Source organism: Lithobates pipiens, unplaced genomic scaffold (assembly GCF_037356315.1).
Source record: "Lithobates pipiens isolate NorthernLeopardFrog02 unplaced genomic scaffold, aLitPip1_a1.2 Scaffold_28, whole genome shotgun sequence".
Lineage (NCBI taxonomy): Eukaryota > Metazoa > Chordata > Amphibia > Anura > Ranidae > Lithobates > Lithobates pipiens.
In genome coordinates, this window is record NW_027507789.1 from 101,197,931 (window position 1) to 101,218,368 (window position 20,438).

Genomic DNA, 20,438 nt, shown 5'->3' on the forward strand with positions numbered 1-20,438 from the left:
ATGAGTGCTAGCAATCTAAAGAGAGAGATAAATGATACAAAAGGTAATTACCGTAGGTGTGGAGTTGAAAATAAAATTCCTAGCTAAGCTGGAGTTAGCATAGGATTTCCTAAAGGGATGAGATTTTAAGGTTTACTTGAAGGCAGGCAGGGTAGGAAATGGCTAAATGAAATGGGGTGGAGAAATCCAGAGGCAAGGACAGGCTCTGGAGAAATACTGGAGACAAACCTGGGAGGTGACAAGGGGGTTAGAGAGCAGGAGATCTTGGGAGTAACGAATAGCGCAGTGTGTGTTATTTTGAGATGTGTCCAGTGATGTAGCTCGAGACAGAGTTGTGAATGGCTTTGTATGATGATGTTGTTATTTTGAATTTTATGCATTAGGAAAGTGGAAGCCAATAGACGGATTGGCAGAGGGGGTTGACACTGAACAGTGGGGATAGGTGGCTCAGTCTTGCAGCAGCATTTGTGGTAGACTGAAGGGGGGAAAGTCTATGTAGAGGTAGGCCAACAAAGAAGTTGCAAAATTTGGGGTGGGAGATAAGTGAGTGAATTCGAAGCGTTGTGGTGTCATTTAAAAAAAAAAGGTGTATTTTGGAAATCTGACTGGAATGAAGGTGGGCACCATTTGGTCAGTGCTTGGATGTGTGGCTGAAAGGAGAGGTCAGAGGCCAGGATTGCAGCTGGCACCCCCTGGCCTGGGGTGAGTAATTGATTGCAGGGATGTTGATGTAGATGGAGAAATTGGGAGAGGTGATTCAGGTGGGAATAAATATTATGAGCTCAGTTTTGGAAAGATCGAGTTTAACCCTTCTGCTGGCGTTCACACTTTATGCTGATGTGGCTCACAGCAGGGGTCCGGTGCATCCTGGTTCACTGTTTCAGGTCCGATTTCAGCCTGAATTTTGGGCTGAAGTTGGACCTGAAACAGACCAAAAGAAGCACAGGGCTCCTGTGCAATTTCGCACCAGCACCGCATCGGAGAAATGTGAACCGGCTGCATTGAGAGACGGTCACAATCTCCTGCTATTGCAAATTGGATATGGGCGTCCTGCATCCAATTCTCAATAGTCTGAACTCAGCTGATCAGACCATTTTTGCATTTTTTCCATTGCTTTTTTTATTTTTCCCTTACAGCTTTCAGAGGTTCTCAAAGAACCAGTAGAATAGAAATGAGGTGTTACTGATTTTTAGGGCACAATATTTGAGCAAAAAAACAAGTACCAATACTTTTTTCAAGTACTCACCGATACTGATTACCAATACTTTTTTTTAATGTCATGTGACAGTAGCACTGATGGGCACTAATAGGTGGCACTGATGAGACGTGGACTGTCAGTAGTTTTTATATATATATATATATATATAGATATATAGATATATAGATATAGATATATATATATATATATATATATATATATATATATATATATATATATATATATATATATATATATATATATATATATTTTTGTCATTATTTTTACAATGTTTTTTTTGGGGGGGGAGAGAGACAGTGTCCGTGTTTTTCTCTATTTTATTTTTAAAATTTTCCTTTTTAAATATTTATTTATTACAATGTTTCCTTTTTTTTTAATCAACCGGGGATGCTTTGATGAGATATCAGGGGTCTATTTCCCCTTTGAGACAGAGAAAGGGACTAAGAACACAGATTCCCCAGTCCCTTTCTATGTAGCCTCAGCTGCGCTAAAAATAAATGGACATGAGACAGAGACAGAGGCTCCTCTTCATTCGTAAACTGCATTGCTCAGTTATGAACGGACAGTCAGTGATAATTGACTCTGTGCATTCAGAAAAGGAAGGAGCCGGTAAATGACAGATTTACCAGCTCCTTCCTCCGCTCTCCATCCTGACAGATCTGGGGCAGGGGGAACCAGAGGATGACACAGAGGGGGAGCGGAGGAGGAGGGGACTACACAGAGGGGGAGCGGTGAAGGACACAGAGAGGGCCTTGAGGGGGACTTTTGGCGCACGGAGGAGGGACACGAGACAGCCAGGGGCGATCAGTGCAGTGGTGGGGGCTGTTACAAGCACCAATCTTCCCTGTATATAGATTTAAATAAGCAAGCTGAAAGCCGAAGGAAGAAGAAGAGGAGAAGCGGCTGTCAGCTGCTTTATTGAAATCTATACAGGGAGATCGGTGCTTGTAATGGCCCCCACCGCTGCACCAATCATCCCTTGACTGCCCAGGTATCTGATCAGGCATCATAGCCTTTGTAAACATACAAGTACACGTGCAAATGCTTGGTAGCGCCACCGATACTAGTATTGGTGCAACCCTTGCGCAAATGTTTATCAGAACAATATTTTCGCTACAAATACACTAAAAACATTATTGGCAGATAACACAATTTCCCCTCCATTTTACAGTTCTTGTTTTTCAGAATGTATGTGCCTTATCTTGCACTTCTTGCTTGAGTTAAAAACCTGTAAAGAGTAATTTTAAATTGCACCCTTTTGAGAAATAGTGAAAGTCAAACGTACACAAAAATCTAAATATAAAAATGTCTCTCAAAATGTAAAGGTTTTTATTTTTTCACTTGCAGCTTTCAGAGTTCGAACCCCCCCCCCCCCCCCCCCCCCAAAAAAAACATATTTTTCTGACCTGTATGGTAAGTAAGGCCCTGCTATGTATGCATAAATGTCTACCAAAACGATATATATATATATACGCTTAAAATACTCTAAAAATCATCGTTAGCAGATATAAACTGAGCAAATGTTACAAAATTCCTGCTAAATATAAAAGCTTAACCTGTATTGAATTAATAAATAACAAATATTTGTACATTTTATATTACACCTTTTAGCAAAATGGTGAAAATTGAACGTACGCAAAAATTTATAACCAGGGGGTGTGAAGGAGGGCAGAGGCATCTCCTGTTTACGGTGCCATTCTGTTCAGCAAACCACTGCCAACGGGTCGGGGACTCTTCCCCAATCCCTCTATACCGACCAAAGGACGATCGAGCAGGAAACTACCGCATTTCAAAGCCTCTGAGCCCTCTAGCAGTGACACGTGCGGTGGCCATCTTGCCCCAGTATCCTGGAGTCTCGGGCAGACAGTGTCAGTGCCGACTGTCCTGCAATTGCTGCTGGCCATGGATCAGGATTGGGGGGCCTCACAGCCTGCAGGTATGGACCATCCGACTGATGGTGCCTCCGCCATGGCCATCCTAGCTGCCATAGATGCTAGCAAGGCGAAACTAATGGGCAGAATAGACACACTGGTAATAGAATGTGGCTTCATCAGAGGGAATCTACATAAGTTATGGGACCCGTTAACTACTACTGAATCCTGCATTTCTGACAAAGAGGACGCTACTGTCACCACCATCCATAATGTAGCAGAATTGCAGCACACAGTAAAGCTGAAGATACAGGCTGCACTACAATAATGTGCACATAGTGGGTCTCCCAGAGGGGGCAAACCCCCACTGGCTTTGCAGAAGCATTCTCCAAAGATATCCTTAAGCTGACACAGGTATCCTCTGCTTACATTGTGGAGCACATGCATAGGGTCCTGACAGGCCCACAACCGCAAGGGTCACCGTTCAGGCCATTTCTAGTCTGTTTCCTTCATTACCAGGACCTTATCCTCGCTGAAGCCAGGAAACAACCTCAGCTCCGATATGAAAATTCTATCCTCCTTTTTCTCTTTTTTTTTTTTTTTTCCCCCTGAGCTCCAGAGGGGTCGGCGTACATTTTGTGGAAGTAAGAAAGCGGCTGCGTGAAAAAAGGGCTCACCTACAGCATGCTATACCCCAGCAAGTTGTGTGTTGAGTATCGGGGCTCAGTGAAGTTATCCATTAGATGCTTCAGAGTGGCTTCATACCCTCGTCTAATTTTCTCTTGCCATGTTAACGTTCCTGTTGTGGAATTGCTTTTCACATTAATACAAACCTGACTGAAGGGAAACCTGTTTCCCTGTATGATCCTACAAGCATGGTCGGCCTATATTTACTGCAAATCAAGGTTATTTATCCATGTTTATATTTTTGTTTCTGTTTCATTGTTTTAGACTCACTTTATAACTTTTTAAATGCATAGCAAACTTTCATATTATCTCTTGACTTGATATGTGAGATACGGAGTTCTTCATTGGATTTTTATGTTCCTGGACTGGTGGACTGGAACTTTAAGACTATTCATTACACCCCCCCCCCCCCCCCTCCTTTTTTCTCTCTGAGGATTTCATGGAGTAACCTCTCAGTGACATTTATCCAAGTCCTCCTGCTTGTTTTGTTATTCGCGTTCACTGTGCTGGCGAGACAGGGACAGGCAGATTTTCTGTTAGGATTTTTTGGCTTAATGCAGAGTTTCTGCAGTTACCTGTTGTAAAAAAAAAAAAAAAAAAAATCACACTCCTACAAGTGGGTTTTTTGCACCATCATAGTTCCCCTTATGCTCAGGCAAGAGCCTGATGGTATGTGTGTTTTTGGTATTTATCCCTGTCTCTCGCTGTAAGTGGCTCTGTATGGCTCTAGGCTCCCATCTAGTGGTTATATTTGGAATTTACAGTCATGTCATCAAATATTATCATCTCCTGGAATGTCAGTGGACTTAATTCTAAATTTAAAAGGGCCCTGGTGCTGAAATTTCTGCAGGCCCGCACCCTCACATTATTTTCCTGCAAGAGTCCCACCTGCTGGGCAGCAAAATTCTATATGTCCTTGGATCCAACAAGCTATACATGCCACATTCTCCTCTTACACCAGAGGAGTGTCAATCCTGCTACATAAGTCTTTACAATGCTCAATAGATGTTGTAATCACTGGCCCTGGTTGGAGGTTATGTGGTGATATTGCTTGAAGTTTATTCACACCGTTTAGCTCTGGTTAATATGTACAGTATCTCACAAAAGTGAGTACACCCTTCACATTTTTGGAAATATTTTATTATATTTTTTCATGTGACAACACTGAAGAAATTACACTTTGCTACAATGTAAGGTAGTGAGTGTACAGCTTGTATAACAGTGTAAATTTGCTGCCCCCGAAAAATAACTCAACACACAGCCATTAATGTCTAAAACACTGGCAACAAAAGTGAATACACCCCTGAGTGAAAATATCCAAATTGGGCCCAAAGTCTGAATATTTTGCGTGGCCACCATTTATTTTCCAGCACTGCCTTAACCCTATTGGGCGTGACGTTCACCAGAGCTTCACAGTTTGCCACTGGAGTCCTCTTCCACTTCTCCATGAGGACATCAGAGCTGAGGCCTTGAGCTCCTCCACCTTCCATTTGAGGATGCCCCACATTGAGGATGCCCCAGGATGCTCAATGGGGTTCAGGTCTGGAGACATGCTTGGCCAGTCCATCACCTTTACCCTCCACTTCTTTAGCAAGGCAGTGGTGGTCCTGGAGATGTTTGGGGTCGTTATGTTGGAATACTACCCCGCGGCCCAGTGTACGAAGCGCAACGATCATGCTCTGCTTCAGTATGTCACAGTACATGTTGGCCTTCATGGTTCCCTGAATGAACTGTAGCTCCCAGTGCCGGCAGCACTCATGCAGCCCCAGATCATGACATTCCCACCACCATGCTTGACTGTAGGAAAGACGCACTTGTTTTTGTACTCCTCACCTGGTTGTCGCCCCACATGCTTGACACCATTTGAACCAAATAAGTGTATCTTTGTCTCATCAGACCACAAGACATGGTTCCAGTAATCCATTTCCTTAGTCTGCTTGTCTTCAAACTATGTGGGCTTTCTTGTGCATCATCTTTAGAAGAGGCTTCCTTCTGGGACAATAGCCATGCAGACCAATTTGATGCAGTGTGGGGTGTATAGTCTGAGCACTGACAAGCTCTGTAGCAATTTTGGCGGCACTCATATATCTATTTCCCAAAGACAACCTCTGGATATGACACTGAGTATGTGCACTCAACTTCTTTGGTTGACCATGGCGAGGCCTGTTCTGAGTGGAACCTGCCATGTTAAACTGCTGTTTGGTCTTGGCCATCATGCTGCAGCTCAGTTTCAGGGTCTTGACAATCTTCTTATAGCCTAGGCCATTTTTATGTAGAGCAACAATTTTTTTTTTCAGATCTGAGGGTCCATGTTGAGCTTCCAGTGACCATTATGAGAGAGTGAGAGTGATAAGACCAAATTTAACACACCTGAGACCTTGAAACACTAACCAGTCACATGACACTGGGGAGGGAAAATGGCTAATTGGGCCCTATTTGGACATTTTCACTTAGAGGTGTACTCACTTTTGTTGCCAGCAGTTTAGACATTAATGGCTGTGTGTTATTTTGAGGGGACAGCAAATTTACACTGTTATACAAGCTGTACACTCACCACTTTTTACGTAGCAAAGTGTCATTTCTTTAGTGTTGTCACATGAAAAGATATAATAAAATATTTACAAAAATGTGAAGGGTGTACTCACTTTTGTGAGATACTGTACATTCCTCCTCCATTCTCCAGTCACATTCTTTATAATTTGGTGGAAAAACTAGTGCCCCGCTCCCTGTCTAATCTTCTGATAGCAGGAGATTTTAACAGTATTCTTGACTATTCCCTGGATACCTCTAATCCACAACAATCATGAGCCTAATCATGAATTATTACACTGGACAGCAGCTTCTAGTATTACTGAATTATGGAGGTGGAAAGGTGTTATTCTTATCTCTCTCCAGTGTTTGCCTCCTCATCTAGAATAGATATGGCTTTTGCTAATGCTGCCCTTCTACTTACAGTTTCTGAGGTTTCATACCTACCTGGGGGTGTATCGGACCATACCCCATTACAGCTTATCCTGCAACTCAGGTCCCATAGGCCTATGGGGACTTGGCGCTTATCACCTAGCTTGATGGAGGTGCTAAAGCCCCATTTAGACTCTTACTGCTGGTTAATGAGGGATCAGCCATGGAGCAAATCGAATTGGATGCCTTTAAAGCCACTACAAGAGGGAAGTATATATCAGCCATTAAAACGTTAGGACGGAGCGTAAACACACGGTGACAACTTTACAGGATAGGGAGCAGGAAATTGCGCAGGCTGATATACCCTCCTCATATACCTTGGCAAATTTAAATTTCTTTAGAATGACCTTATATCTTCATTATCAGGATAATGCCACGTGCACTTTACAATAGAGGAAAGAACATGTTTTTGGAAAAAGGAACCAAAATGGTAAGCTATTGGCTCTATTGACTACTTTGAACAAACCCTCGACCATAGTCCTGTGTATTTCTTCTCCATCTGGAGTATTGTTGACTGCCAGAGATGAAATCTTAACCACTTCAGTCCCGGAAGGATTTACCCCCTTCCTGACCAGAGTACTATTTGTGATACGGCACTGCGTCGCTTTAACTGACAATAGCACAGTCACGTGACATTGCACCCAAACAAAATTGACGTCCATTTTTCCCCCCCACAAATAGAGCTTTCTTTTGGTGGTATTTAATCACCTCTGCGGTTTTAATTTTTTGCGGAATAAACAGAAAAAAGACAATTTTGAAAAAAAAGCAATATTTTTTTACATATTGCCATCATAAATATCCCCCAAAAAATATATTAAAAAAACAATTTTTTTTTCTCGGTTTAGGCAGATATGTATTCTTCTACATATTTTTGGTGAAAAGGACAATTTTGACACTATTTTAAGACCATTATCATTTATCCACTTAAGGACCAAGCCTCTTTTTCAGATTCGGTGTTTGAAACAGTTTTTTTTGCTAGAAAATTACTTTTCTAAAATAACCCCCAAACATTATATATAGTTTTTTTTCTAACGCCCTGGCGGTTATTGCAATACTTTTTTTTCACACTGTATTTGTGCAGCATTCTTACAAACACACTTTTTTTGGAAAAAATTTACTTTTTTGAATAAAAAAAAGACAACAGTAAAATTAGACCTTTTTTTAAAATATTGTGAAAGATAATGTTACGCCGAGTAAATTGATACCCAACATGTCATGCTTCAAAATTGCGTCCGCTCGTAGAATGGCGTCAAACTTTTACCCTCAAAAATCTCCATAAGCGACATTTAAAATTTTTTACATGTTGCATGTATCGCTCTCGCTCTACCGATCGCGGCGATACCTCACATGTGTGGTTTGACTATGCGGGCGCTACTCACATATGCGTTCGCTTCTGCACGCGAGCTCGTCGGGATGGGGTGTTTTAAAAAAAAAAAATTCTTATTTATTTTACTTGATTTTATTTATTTTTACACTGTTTAAAAAAAAATTGTATCACTTTTTTCCCATTACAAGGAATGTAAACATCCCTTGTAATAGAAAAAAGCATGACGGGTCCTCTTAAATATAAGATCTGGGCTAAAAAAAGTCATCAGATCTCATATTTGGACTTAAATGCAATAAAAAATAAATAAAATAAAAAAGTCATTTGAAAAAATGACATTAAAAAAATGTGCCTTTTAAGAGGTATGGGCGGAAGTGACGCTTTTTTAATTTCACTTCCGCCCTGCTGTGGTATAGATGGGTGGGGGCCATCTTAGCCTCACTCGTCTCCATACCAAGGAAGTGAAAGGACCCAATCGCCTCTGCCACTACCGAAGACTCCGGTAAGCATGGGAGAGAGGCGGGCAGCACCTCTCCCGATAACGATGATCTCACGGTGAACCCACCGCAGGGACCACCATTATCGTACACACGACCGGCGCCTGAAGAGATGGATATCTCAGTTGTGGCAGCAGCTGCTGTCGTTACACATTGTTGTGCGCCGATCGTAAAGTGGTTAAACAGCGATCAGTGCTTTAAAAATGCATTGATTACTGTGTAAAAACTCTAGGGGGCGATCAAGGGGTTACGTGTGTCCTGATGAGGTGTTCTAACTGTGGGAGGGGTGGGCTACCACTGACATGACAGTGATCACTGCTCCCCATGACAGGAAGCAGTAGATCCCTGTCATATCACTAGGCAGAACCAGGAAATGCCTTGTTTACAAAGGCATCTTCCCATTTTGACACACTGAACTGATTGCGGGGACCCGCGGGCACGATTACGGAGTATGCAGCTGGCGCGCACGCCCACAATGCCACATCTTAAAGGGGACGCACAGGTACGCCCATTTGCGCAACCATGCCAATGTGCCGACGTATATTGTTGTGCACTGGTCGGCAATCGGTTACAGACGCTCGTTTCAATTTATAGGTCGTGTGACCTATAAAATGGGGGGGGGGGGTGTCTTACAGTTCCTGATTTCTATCGCTATTTTTTGGTGGGTCAGCTGGTCTTTCGCCATAGGTGGATTTCTGTTCCTGGTGATGATGCAGCCATTGCTCTAGAGGCTGCCATAGTGGGCTCCTATGAAGCACTGATGCATTTTTTGAAGCAGGGCTCCATACCCCATTACTATTTCTATGCGTGCAACTGTTAGCGTGGGCAGTGACAAGTAAGGCAGAAGCAGGACACTACACCAATTTCCCCTCTTGCACCATTGTGGAAGAATCCGCAGTTGCCAAACTTTTTTTGCATACCCTGACCAAGTAATTTGGACTAAATTTGGTATTAAGAAGGTCAGAGATATTGTGTGTAATGGAATGCTCCTCCAGTGTGATGCCCTGAAAGCTAAATTGAATCTACCTAATACCCATTTGTTTTACTACTTGCAACTTGCATGCATATAACACTCAATTTGTTACTACAATTCTCCAGATTCAAGTGAGTGATTTGGAGTCTCTGCTCAGGGGTGACTCTTTAGCGAAGAGCCTTGTCCACTATTTACAAACAATTGTTTAGTGGGAACCTTCTCGCACACTGCAGAGCTGCCTGGGAGGCAGTGATCTCTCATTTGGACGGGATGATCTTTGGGAGATTAACTTCTCCAGACTGGTGTCGGCCAGGGATCATCGTATTTAATTTACATTTTTACATCGCATCTTTCCTACCCAGTCACCCGTACTTTGACTTTATTGTTTTATTCTGCTAGGAAGTTAATGGAGCTTTCCTGCAAAAAGTCTACCCCTCCGGCTTTTCCAGCATGGAAGGAACGTATTACCAAAGCCTTCCTTTATATAAAGCCACGTATACTAGTAGGGGAATACCTAAAAAGTTTGACAAAGTGCATTGTGAATGGTTACATAATACTTCCACAGTGTTTGATTAAACTGATGTATTATGATGCTTTTGCAATTGTAATGTCTTCCATGTGTGAAGCCAGATTTGGAGCTGGGGGGGGGGGGGGGGGGGGGTATTGCGTATTAAACGTCCCTGGAAGTGAGTTGTGGGCTTATGTACTATTGATATGGGTCTGTTGATTTTGATGCCATTTGGTATGTAGTAGGTTTGTGGCACTAGTATCTGTCATTATGTAAGGACTTGCATTTAATATATCTATGCAGCTACATATGCTCAGTTATACTGAGGGCCCAGTGCTGAATTAAATTAATTAATTAAATAAAAATAATTAAAAAAAATGTAAATAACCAAATTTCTTTAAAAATCTGAAGGTTTTCAATTCTCCCTTACAACTTTCAGAAACCCCTTAAACCATATATTTTCTGAAAGCAATAGAACCAGTAAAATAAATGGAAGGTGCTACTGATTTTTAAGGCCCCACGATATTTACGCAAATGTTTATGAAAACAATATTTATGAAACAAATACACTAAAATCATTATTAGTTGATTCCTTCATGGCAAAATTTACAAAATTCCTGCTAAATTCATACTAAATATAAAAGCTAAAACTATATTGCGTTAATAACAAATGTGTACATTTTAAATTGCACCTTTTTGTGAAATAGTGAATACTAAAGCTGCGCAAAACAGTAATAAAAATAATTTACTCTAAAAAGCTGGAGGTTACCATTTTTCCATTACAGCTTTCAGAATTTGTAAAAGACCCCTCAAACCATAGATTTTCTGAAAGCACATGACCTATAGAATAAAAAAAGTGCTACTGATTTTTTGGGTACCGCAATAATTGCGCCAATGTTTTAGAGCTGCAACTAACGATTAATTTGTCTGTCGACCAATCTATCGATTATTTTTTCGATTAGTCAACAACTATCCGATTATTTTTTTTTTATGAATCTAGTGTGTTCTTTTTGTGATTAGATAATAATCCTTTGGATAACTTTACAAAAAAATGATACGTACAACTTCTAAATATAATATTTCAACTTTTATTACAGTTTTTCCAAAAAGTACTTCAATGTGGTAAAGTTTTTACAGTATAAAAAAGTGCCAAAAATAAAATGTAAACAACACTTTAGCATCAGGCACGAATAATGGCATTGCCATTAATTCAGAGCCTGAAGCATTAAAAAATGCCATATAAAAATGCTACAAAAGCACTGCTGCTCTGCACTGCTGCTAAACACTGTGTACAAAACACATGAAAGACATAATATACAAAAATAAAGTGCCCAAAAATAAAAAGGAAATGCTTTAGGGCATGAGGCATGAAAATGCCATATACATTCTGCCTAACACTTTGCAAAAGATGAATTCAGAAGGCATTGTGCTGTGTGGTAACCTTACTACTCAACCACACATAATGCCTTCGGAATGCATCCTTTGCATAGTGTTAGGCAGAATTTATATGGCATTATGCTGCTGGTCAACATACAATAACACTATGTAATTGTAATCATTATTACTTACATAGTGTTATTGTAGAGTTGATTGAGCAGTATTTTTGTGGTGTGTAATTGTAATGTAAAACATACCTGAGGAGGTAACAGTTTTCAAGGAAGGAAGCGAGGAGGAACCAAGCCCACCAAAAGCACTGCTCAACACTGTGGCTGTGCAAAAATATGGCCAATACAACACTGAAGGCAGCCATGAGCCATCTCAACATAAATACACTAATACAGACCAACAAGAACACAACACAGTCATGACGAGTGCAAAAGGTTGGGGGCCTGTGTTACTTCCTCCATTGCAATGCTATATTTTATCATATCATAACATAAGCTGATGTTAGGCTTGCTCTTTTTTTAGTCACAAAGTTGCCAGCAACTGAGAAAAGCCTTTCAGATGGGGTTGATGTTGCAGGCACAGACAAGTAACTCTTTGCCAGCATGGCCAAGATGGGAAACCTTTTCATTTTCCTTCCACCATTTCAGCGGATTTTCTTCCTTTTGGAATAGCCTGCTCACTGAAATACATGTGCATCTCATTTTGCACAACTTCACTGTGGGTTTCTTGATCTTGGATGTGACCAGTGTCGTCCTCGCCATTACTGTGGTGCTCATCTGAATCTGAAGAACCGAGCAAAGTGTCTGCCTCTTCTCAGAAAATTTCATGTCTGCACTGGCTGACCGTTGTTCCTCACATCGATGTTGCGTCTGCTCTTCCTCATATCTTCTTTTCACTTCAAGAGCAAGAGCTTGGACCTTGAGGTGAACTTTTAAACTGTCCTCTGCTGGCAGGAATTTTAGTTTGCGGAATCTGGAGTCCAGGGCTGCTGCAATAAGACATATATTTTCTCCACCATCATCTCTGAATTTAGTTTCCCGCTCCCATCTTGATGTCATCTCCTGTGCAGCAACACTTTGGAAAGCTTTCACTGCTGCGGTCTCGCAAATTGTGCTCTCTATGGATTTCTGGAGGCCCTTTACCAGAGGAGGTAGAGCGGAAGCAGTCACATAGGACTCTCCACTCAAGAAAACAGCACACTCAAATGGCTTCAGGACTTGTTCCACTTCCTCAAGTAAGCTCCACTGATCATGTTTTAAATCCAGGAAGCGCTTCCCTCGTGGTGTGACATCAGGATTGGAAAGAGTTGCAGTCCCAGGCAACCTCTGTTCAAGCAGGCGGCTGATCATGTGTAAAGTACTGTTCCATCTTACGGATACATCATTTATTAGTGCATGCTCAGGGGGTACCGATTTGTTGCTGCTTTGCTTTAAGCTTTGTAGTGGCCAGCTCACTTTTTTAAAATGTTCCACAAGGCACTTTGCAGCCCTCAGGGTCTAGCTGGTTGACAACTAACTGCAATGTATGACCAGCACACCTGAGAGAAGAGATGCCATGCTTTTCTTCCAAAATACGCAGAGCAGTGACAACATTTGCAGCGTTATCATGGACAACTACATTTACATTGGCCATGGATATCTCAAACTTTTCAGCTGCTTTTTTCCACCCAGTTAGCAATGTTTTCAGCTGTGTGCCGATCTTCAAGTGGCATAGTGGTCAGATTGTACGATGTAAGATTCCAGTCTTCATTGATGAAGTGGCATGTGACACCCAAGTATGTCTCTATGGCAATACTGGTCCATGCGTCTATGGTGAGAGCTATTTTTGATTTCACATCTTTGAGTGATGCTTTCAATCTTTCAAAATTCTCCTCATATTTCTTCTCCATCAGCTTAGTGAAATGGGACCTGGAGGGAAGTGTGTATCCAGGGTAAAACGTGTTAATCATCTCACGAAATCCTTGACCGTCTACAATGGGAAGAGGTCTCATATCTTTTACAATCATGTTGAATATGCTATTGGTATATGCAACGGCCATTTGGGGTGTGCAAACAGTGACATCCTTTTTATGGAAGAACTCATGTACACAGCTTTGCCTCTTCCTGAGAAAAAAACAAAACAAAAAAAGACACACAATAATAAATAACATTTAGGAACCTGAACCAAGTTTAACCAACATGAATGCTCAATGCTAATAATGTACTTGTACTGCGTATTTAAAAGAGGGTATGGGTAGGGTAGTAAATGTCTGTCTGCAATTAAATTAATATTATATTGTTGCTGCTCTGTGTATTGGAAGAAAAGCATGGCATCTCTTCTCTCAGCTCATACATTGTAGGAAGTTGTCAAATTCAATGTCATTGTCAACCATGCCCTGAGGGATCCCCAGATGAGCAAGAAGGCTGCAGTGCAAAAAGTGCCTTGTGAATGTGAAACATTAAAAAAAAAACATGAGATGGCCACTAAAAAAAAAGAAATTATGAAAAGCAGCACAGCAACAAATATGTACCCCCTGAGCATGCACTAATAATGATGCATCTTACTTACTAGCAGTAGCAGCATGAGCATATACAATATATTAATAAATATTGACCACAAATTACTCCCATTGTCTCCCAAAAAGAACAAAATACTAGTAAGTAAGTAGTACTTACAAAGATGGCTCGTCCGTTTGAGGCCATAGTGCGCCAGGATGTTTTCTTCGGAGGTGCTCGTGCATCGCAGTAGTGCTGCCGTGGTACTCCATTTCGGTTTTGCAGAGGGAACAAAGGACCATTTTATCTGGCCTCTGTTTAAAGAATTCCCATACCTTTGAAAGTCGTGGTCTGGATTTTCGTGCTGCACCGGAACTTTTTTCCCCATTCCCGGGAGCAGGAGCATCAGCAGCAGCTGCCGCCATTTACCCGCGAGATGACACGTGCGTGACGCATGAATGCCATTCACGCACGTCGACGTATTTTCTTAGTCGATTACATTGACGCGTCGTGGCAGCTCTAAAATGTTTATCAAATTGCTATTTTCACTAAAAATACACTAAAATCATTATTAGTGCACACAAACACCACATAACTTACAAAATTCCTGCTAGATTGCTACTATAGCATCATTCACATGTGGCATACTAAAGCTGTATGCTCTTGGAGGGCCATGTTTACCTGCATGGGGATGCAAAAGTGTTCCGCGCATCCCCATGCAGGCAGTCACGTTTTATGTTATCTGGGATGAAACGGCTGCACAGGCATAGCTACTGCTCCCAATCTGACATTTGTGTGGGTTTGGGTGCATGACCCAAAACGCAGACAGTGTGAGCTCAGGGACATGCACCCAGACCTACATAGATGTCAAATTGGGAGCAACAGCTGTGTTCACATAGTTACTACATCCCAAATGACATCAATGGGGCTGCCTGCACAGCAATGCACAGAACACCGGTGCATCCCTGTACAGGTAAACACGGCCACAGCAGGGGTGTATGCTGTGTATACCTGCGTGAACAAGGCCTTATGCCCCTTTCACACGATTAGACTGATCAGACCACCCATTGTTCTCTATTTGTCCATTTACACCTGCCTGCATCCGATCTGGTCCGCCAAAAACAGATGAATGGGGATTCCTATCCATTTAGCAGATCAGATCGGATGACAGTCAGATGAAAACTGACAGGCGGTCCGTTTCCATCCGACCGCCCCATAGAGAAGAACGGGCTGTTTCTCTGTCTGCTCTGCTTCAGCGGAGCAGACAAGGACGTGTCATCTACATGCTCAGCGGGGATCAGTGGACAGATCCCCCGCTGAGGAGACAGCACTGCTTGACGGATTCTGCTCCATGTTAAGGGATGTGTGTGGTGTGTTTTTTACTTTGGTGAGATTTCATAGGTCTAAACAGACCCCTCTCTTGACACAGAAAGGGACTGAAGATAGTCCCTTTCTCTGCAGCCTAAACATCACATTACATGAATGAATAAATAAGGAGTCTGTATATAGACTCCTATTCATACATAAACGAACACACAGTAAACTCGGTTTACTATGCTCAGTTATCAATGGACACATGCGTGATCTGTAGTGATCGCTGCCTGTGTCCGTTGTAGCTAAGGAAGGAGGCTGGTGAGCCCATGGGGGGGGTCACATTTGAGGTGAATAACGCTGATCAGTGGATTGTAATCCACTAATCAGAGCTATAGGATTGTTCAGCAAAGTCTGCTAAACAATTCTGCTATAAGTTTATGGTCACTGAAGCATGTTTTGAGGGGCGATCCCCTCTTCCTCAGACCCAACTCAGTGTGCCTACAAAATAAGAACTGAGAACAGGCAGGTGTTTGTTATTCCATGTCTATTCTACGGTAAAGGCCTGCCTGCTCAGTTTTTTATAAGTTACCTTTAGTATTGAAGTGGAATTCCAAGCAAACAGATTAATACAATGGTGAATTACACATACATTTCAATGTTTTGCCCACTAAATGATTTGCCATGTTAGTCAGTCATTCTTGTGAAACCTGTAAGGTTTCTTGCACACTGCTACCTAAAAATTCTGCACTTTACATTGCATGTTTTACATAAACATGTGCTGCGTTTAGTAAAAGAAAAAATAAAGAAATCTGCATTGCCGGTCAGTATTTTTATGCACAGATACATGCGTATACGTACATGTGACACACTTCTTTAATTAAAATAAACGTACAGTATAAACAGCCTATCCTCGTGTTTTTGTGCCAGGATGTTCATACATCAGTACAGTGTTCAAGTACCCTGACTCTGGTAGTCTGTAGGATCACTCTGCTACTTCCTAGTTGACTAATAAAGCCTTCTGGGTTAGCTCATTCACTGAACAAAAGTGCATAGTTACATTGTTAGGTTGAATAAAGACACCAGTCCATCCTGAGTGAGTGTGGGTGCGTGTCTACAATTATCCCTACTTTATTTAAGATACCCATATAGCGCTATCAATTTATGCAGCGCTCCACATATACATTGCACACTCACATTGGTCCCTACCCCTAAGGAGACCACAAACCAAGGTCCCAAAGTGACATTCATATACTAGGGCCAATTTTGGACAGAAGCCAATTAACCTACCTGCATGTCTTTGGAGTGTGGGAGGAAACCAGAGTACCCGGAGGAAACCTACGCAGGCACAGGGAGAACATGCAAACTCCAGGCAGGTAGTGTCTTGGTTGAGATTCGAACCAGCGACCCTTTTTACTGCTAGCTGAGAGTGCTAACCACTACACCACTGTGCCGCCTAGAGGGATGCATAGAGAGGAGGAGTAACAGCTGCTAAACCAGGAAGGTTGATTAGGAACGGTGTCATCTTTCTAGTTGTGCAGTTTGGAAATGTGGTGTAAATCATAAGATTGACTGTATAGAATTGCAAGTCATTGAGCAGATAAAACATTAAATATCCAGTTATAAAAAAAAAGATATATATTTAACCACTTGCCACCCGCCCTATAGGCACTTGACAGTGGCAAAGTGGTTGCATAATCCTGATCGGACGTCCTATGACATGATCAGGATTTCAAGCCGCTGCGCGCCCCCGGGGGCGCGCATCGCGGCGATCATTGTTGCGGGGTGTCAGTCTGACACCCGGCAACTATGATCTCGGTAAAGAGTCTCCGACGGAGACTCTTTACCACGTGATCAGCCGTGTCCAATCACGGCTGATCACAGTGTAAATAGGAAGAGGCGTCAGACGCGATGTAAAGGAGAGCCGATCGGCTGCTCCTCTGACAGGGGGGGTCTGTGCTGATCTATTATCAGCACATGCCCATCTGTGCCGCCTATCCATGCCCATCTGTGCCGCCTATCCATGCCCATCTGTGCCGCTTATCCATGCCCATCTGTGCCGCCTATCCATGCCCATCTGTGCCACCTATCCATGCCCATCTGTGCCGCCCATCCATGCCCATCTGTGCCGCCCATCCATGCCAATCCGTGCCAGCTATCAGTGCCAGTTTGTGCCACCTATCAGTGCCCATCCGTGTCGTCCATCAGTGCCACCTATCAGTGTCCATCAATGCCACCTCATCAGTGCCACTTCATTGGTGCCACATCATTGGTGCCCATCAGTGCCGACTTATCAGTGCCCATCAGTGAAGGAGAAAACGTACTTATTTACAAAGTTTTGAAACTGAAACAAACACATTTTTTTTCTAAATTTTCTGTATTTTTTTATTTGTAGCGCAAAAAATAAAAACCGTAGAGGTGATCAAATACCACCAAAAGAAAGCTCTATTTGTGGGGAAAAAAATGATAAAAATTTCATTTGGGTACAGTGTAGCATGACAGCGCAATTGTCATTCAAAGTGCGACAGCGCTGAAAGCTCAAAATTGGTCTGGGCAGGAAGGTGGTTAAGTGCCTGGTATTGAAGTGGTTAAACATTTGTCCACGGTTTTGCTTTAACTATTTTCGTACTGCTGTATGTTTACAAACAGTGCAGTGGTAGATATTTGTACACCCAGTTCCATTGATAAATGGCACTGGATAAAGCACAACTAATCAACTAATTACCCATTAAAGCCGGCAAACCAAACCATCCTCAGGCGGCTTTATTCACAGGCACTGTATGCAGAACCGATCTGAGTGGCTCTGTACCTTCAGATAACTGTGATTAATCCTAGAGAGACCAATCACGGCAATCGCTTGACATAAGCGGTGTGTCTGCATCTAACAGCCCTCCCATTCTTACAACAAAGGAAATGGGAACTAGTGAATGAATGACTCGTTCCTGAGCAGTGTATACAGTCAGGGCACCAGTTGCAAGTAAAGGTTAATCCTTTCACTCGCCCCCCCATTTCTCCTACACATCTAATCTCCATACTGTCTGTCACCTGTATATTTCCCTTTCACACCTCCCTTCACATCTAGATATTACTTCATCCCCATCCTCCCACTGTATTTGACCTATAAATGAACCCCTTCATCTCCTCTTCCCTCTGTATATGACCTGTATGTGCTACATCTAGTGCACCATTACCAAGCTCCAAAATGATCACCTTTGGGTGTCTAATTTCTAAAAGTGGCTCAATTTTGTTTTCCCCCCCACTCTCCTGGCATATTTGTACAGAAAGTAAACGGGTGTTTTCCAAAAGTTTCTGTCCTTTTTTGCTCTAATATAGTAAAAAAGATCAAAAAGATTAATAAAAACCACCGAAAGAAAGCCTTATCTGTTTAGTTTATATGTTTTACGTATATCTGTTTTTACCATTTGAGTTGGACTGGCCAGTACCTAAACTCAATATCAATTGTCCACATGATTTATACTTGCACTGAAAAGGCTCTATATCTAGAGTGGGCTAGTAGTTTTACACTCTTTGCTAGTATATTGGCATTGGCTTGGAAATGAGTCCTGCAACATTACACAATCTTGTGCTATTTACTGTGGAAGTCTCAGAATTGTCCCAGCAATTTTGCTTTATTACATAACTGATCCTTCCTTGCAATCTATTCCTTAGGTCCTCCAGCGTGTAGACGACAACACACTTGTATCATATGATGTATCAGCAGGAGCAGCAGGTGGGGTGGTGTCCCCTAGGTTGGTACCTTGCCTTTGGATGCTTCTTATTCATATAGACAGTGGCAAGCCAAATTTTACTAATTCTCATCTCTCATACCAGGGATTTTGTGAACATACGACGCATTGAAAGAAGAAAAGATCGGTACATATCAGCGGGCATTGGAGGAACTCATCCTTCTAGACCTCAACTTACAAAATATGTTAGGTAAAGTGCTTGTTTACTCCCTTAATAGGGGTGGGGACAGTGTTTCCCATCCTAATGCATCCTGACATACACTATATTACCAAATGTATTGGCACGCCTGCCTTTATATGCACGTGAACTTTAATGGCATTCCAGTCTTAGTCCGTAGGGTTCATTATTGAGTTGGCCCACCCTATAATAGCTTCAACTCTTCTGGGAAGGCTGTCTACAAGGTTTAGGAGTGTATCTATAGGAATGTTTGACCATTCTTCCAGAAGTGCATTTGTGAGATCAACCATTGATGTGGACAAGAAGGCCTGGCTGACCGTCTCTGCTCTAACTCGTCCCAAAGGTGTTCTATCGTATTGAGCTTAGGATTATGTGCAGGTCAGTCAAGTTCCTCCACCCCAAACGCACTCATCTATGTCTTTGTGGACCTTGATTTTTGCACTGGTCCAAATCGTTTAGTGGAGAGGGGATTATGGTGTGGGGTTGCTTTTCAGGGGTTGGGCTTGGCCCCTTAGTTCCAGTGAAGGGAATTCTCTTAAGGCATCAGCATACCAAGACATTTTGGCCAATTTCATGCTCCTAACTTTTTTTGGGAACAGTTTGGAATGGCCCCTTCCTGTTCCGACATGACTGCGCACCAATGCGCAAAGCAAGGTCCATTAAGACATGGATGAGTGAGTATGGGGAGGGGGAACTTGACTGGCCTGCACAGAGTCCTGATCTCAACCCGATAGAACACCTTTGGAATTAGAGTGGAGACTACAAGCTAGCCCTTCTCGTCCAACATCAGTGCCTGATCGCACAAGTGCGCTTTTTGAAGAATGGTCAAACATTCACATAAAGACACTCCTAAACCTTGTGGACAGCCTTTCCAGGTGGGTTGAAGCTGTTATAGCTGCAAGGGCGGGCCAACGCAATATTGAACCCGACGGACTAAGACTGGGATGAAGTTCACATGCATGTCCCAATACTTTTGACAATATAGTGTATGTCTGGGTTTATAAAGGCTGCCATGACATCCTGTGGATTTTGACATACCTGGCTGGCATGCTGTTGGCCAGAACATTTTTCCTTAGATCAGATATGACGAGACTACTAAAGAAGCACATAAATATGGAAATGCCCTGTGAAAAAATGTATATGTATGTAAGGACCTGTGTAAACAGACTTTTTTGTTTGTGTCGATGACATCGGTTTAACATGCTTCTGAGATCATTCAGAATTCATTGACAGGTGTATTTAACCTGTAGCGGACCTCCCTTTCGTCCGCCTATATTTCACCTGTTTCAAGAAGGTTATGCAT

At 42.3% G+C, this 20,438-nt stretch overlaps 1 protein-coding gene across 2 annotated transcripts in view; it reads left to right on the forward strand.

Moving 5' to 3' along the window:
• STARD3 (StAR related lipid transfer domain containing 3) overlaps positions 1-20,438 on the forward strand; it is a 175,390-nt gene that overhangs the window by 127,940 nt on the left and 27,012 nt on the right. For both annotated transcript variants that reach the window (XM_077459488.1, XM_077459487.1), the window contains 2 exons: positions 18,881-18,960; positions 19,043-19,147. In XM_077459488.1, the coding sequence (XP_077315614.1) occupies positions 18,881-18,960; positions 19,043-19,147 (185 nt within the window). The remainder of the gene's footprint in view (positions 1-18,880; positions 18,961-19,042; positions 19,148-20,438) is intronic.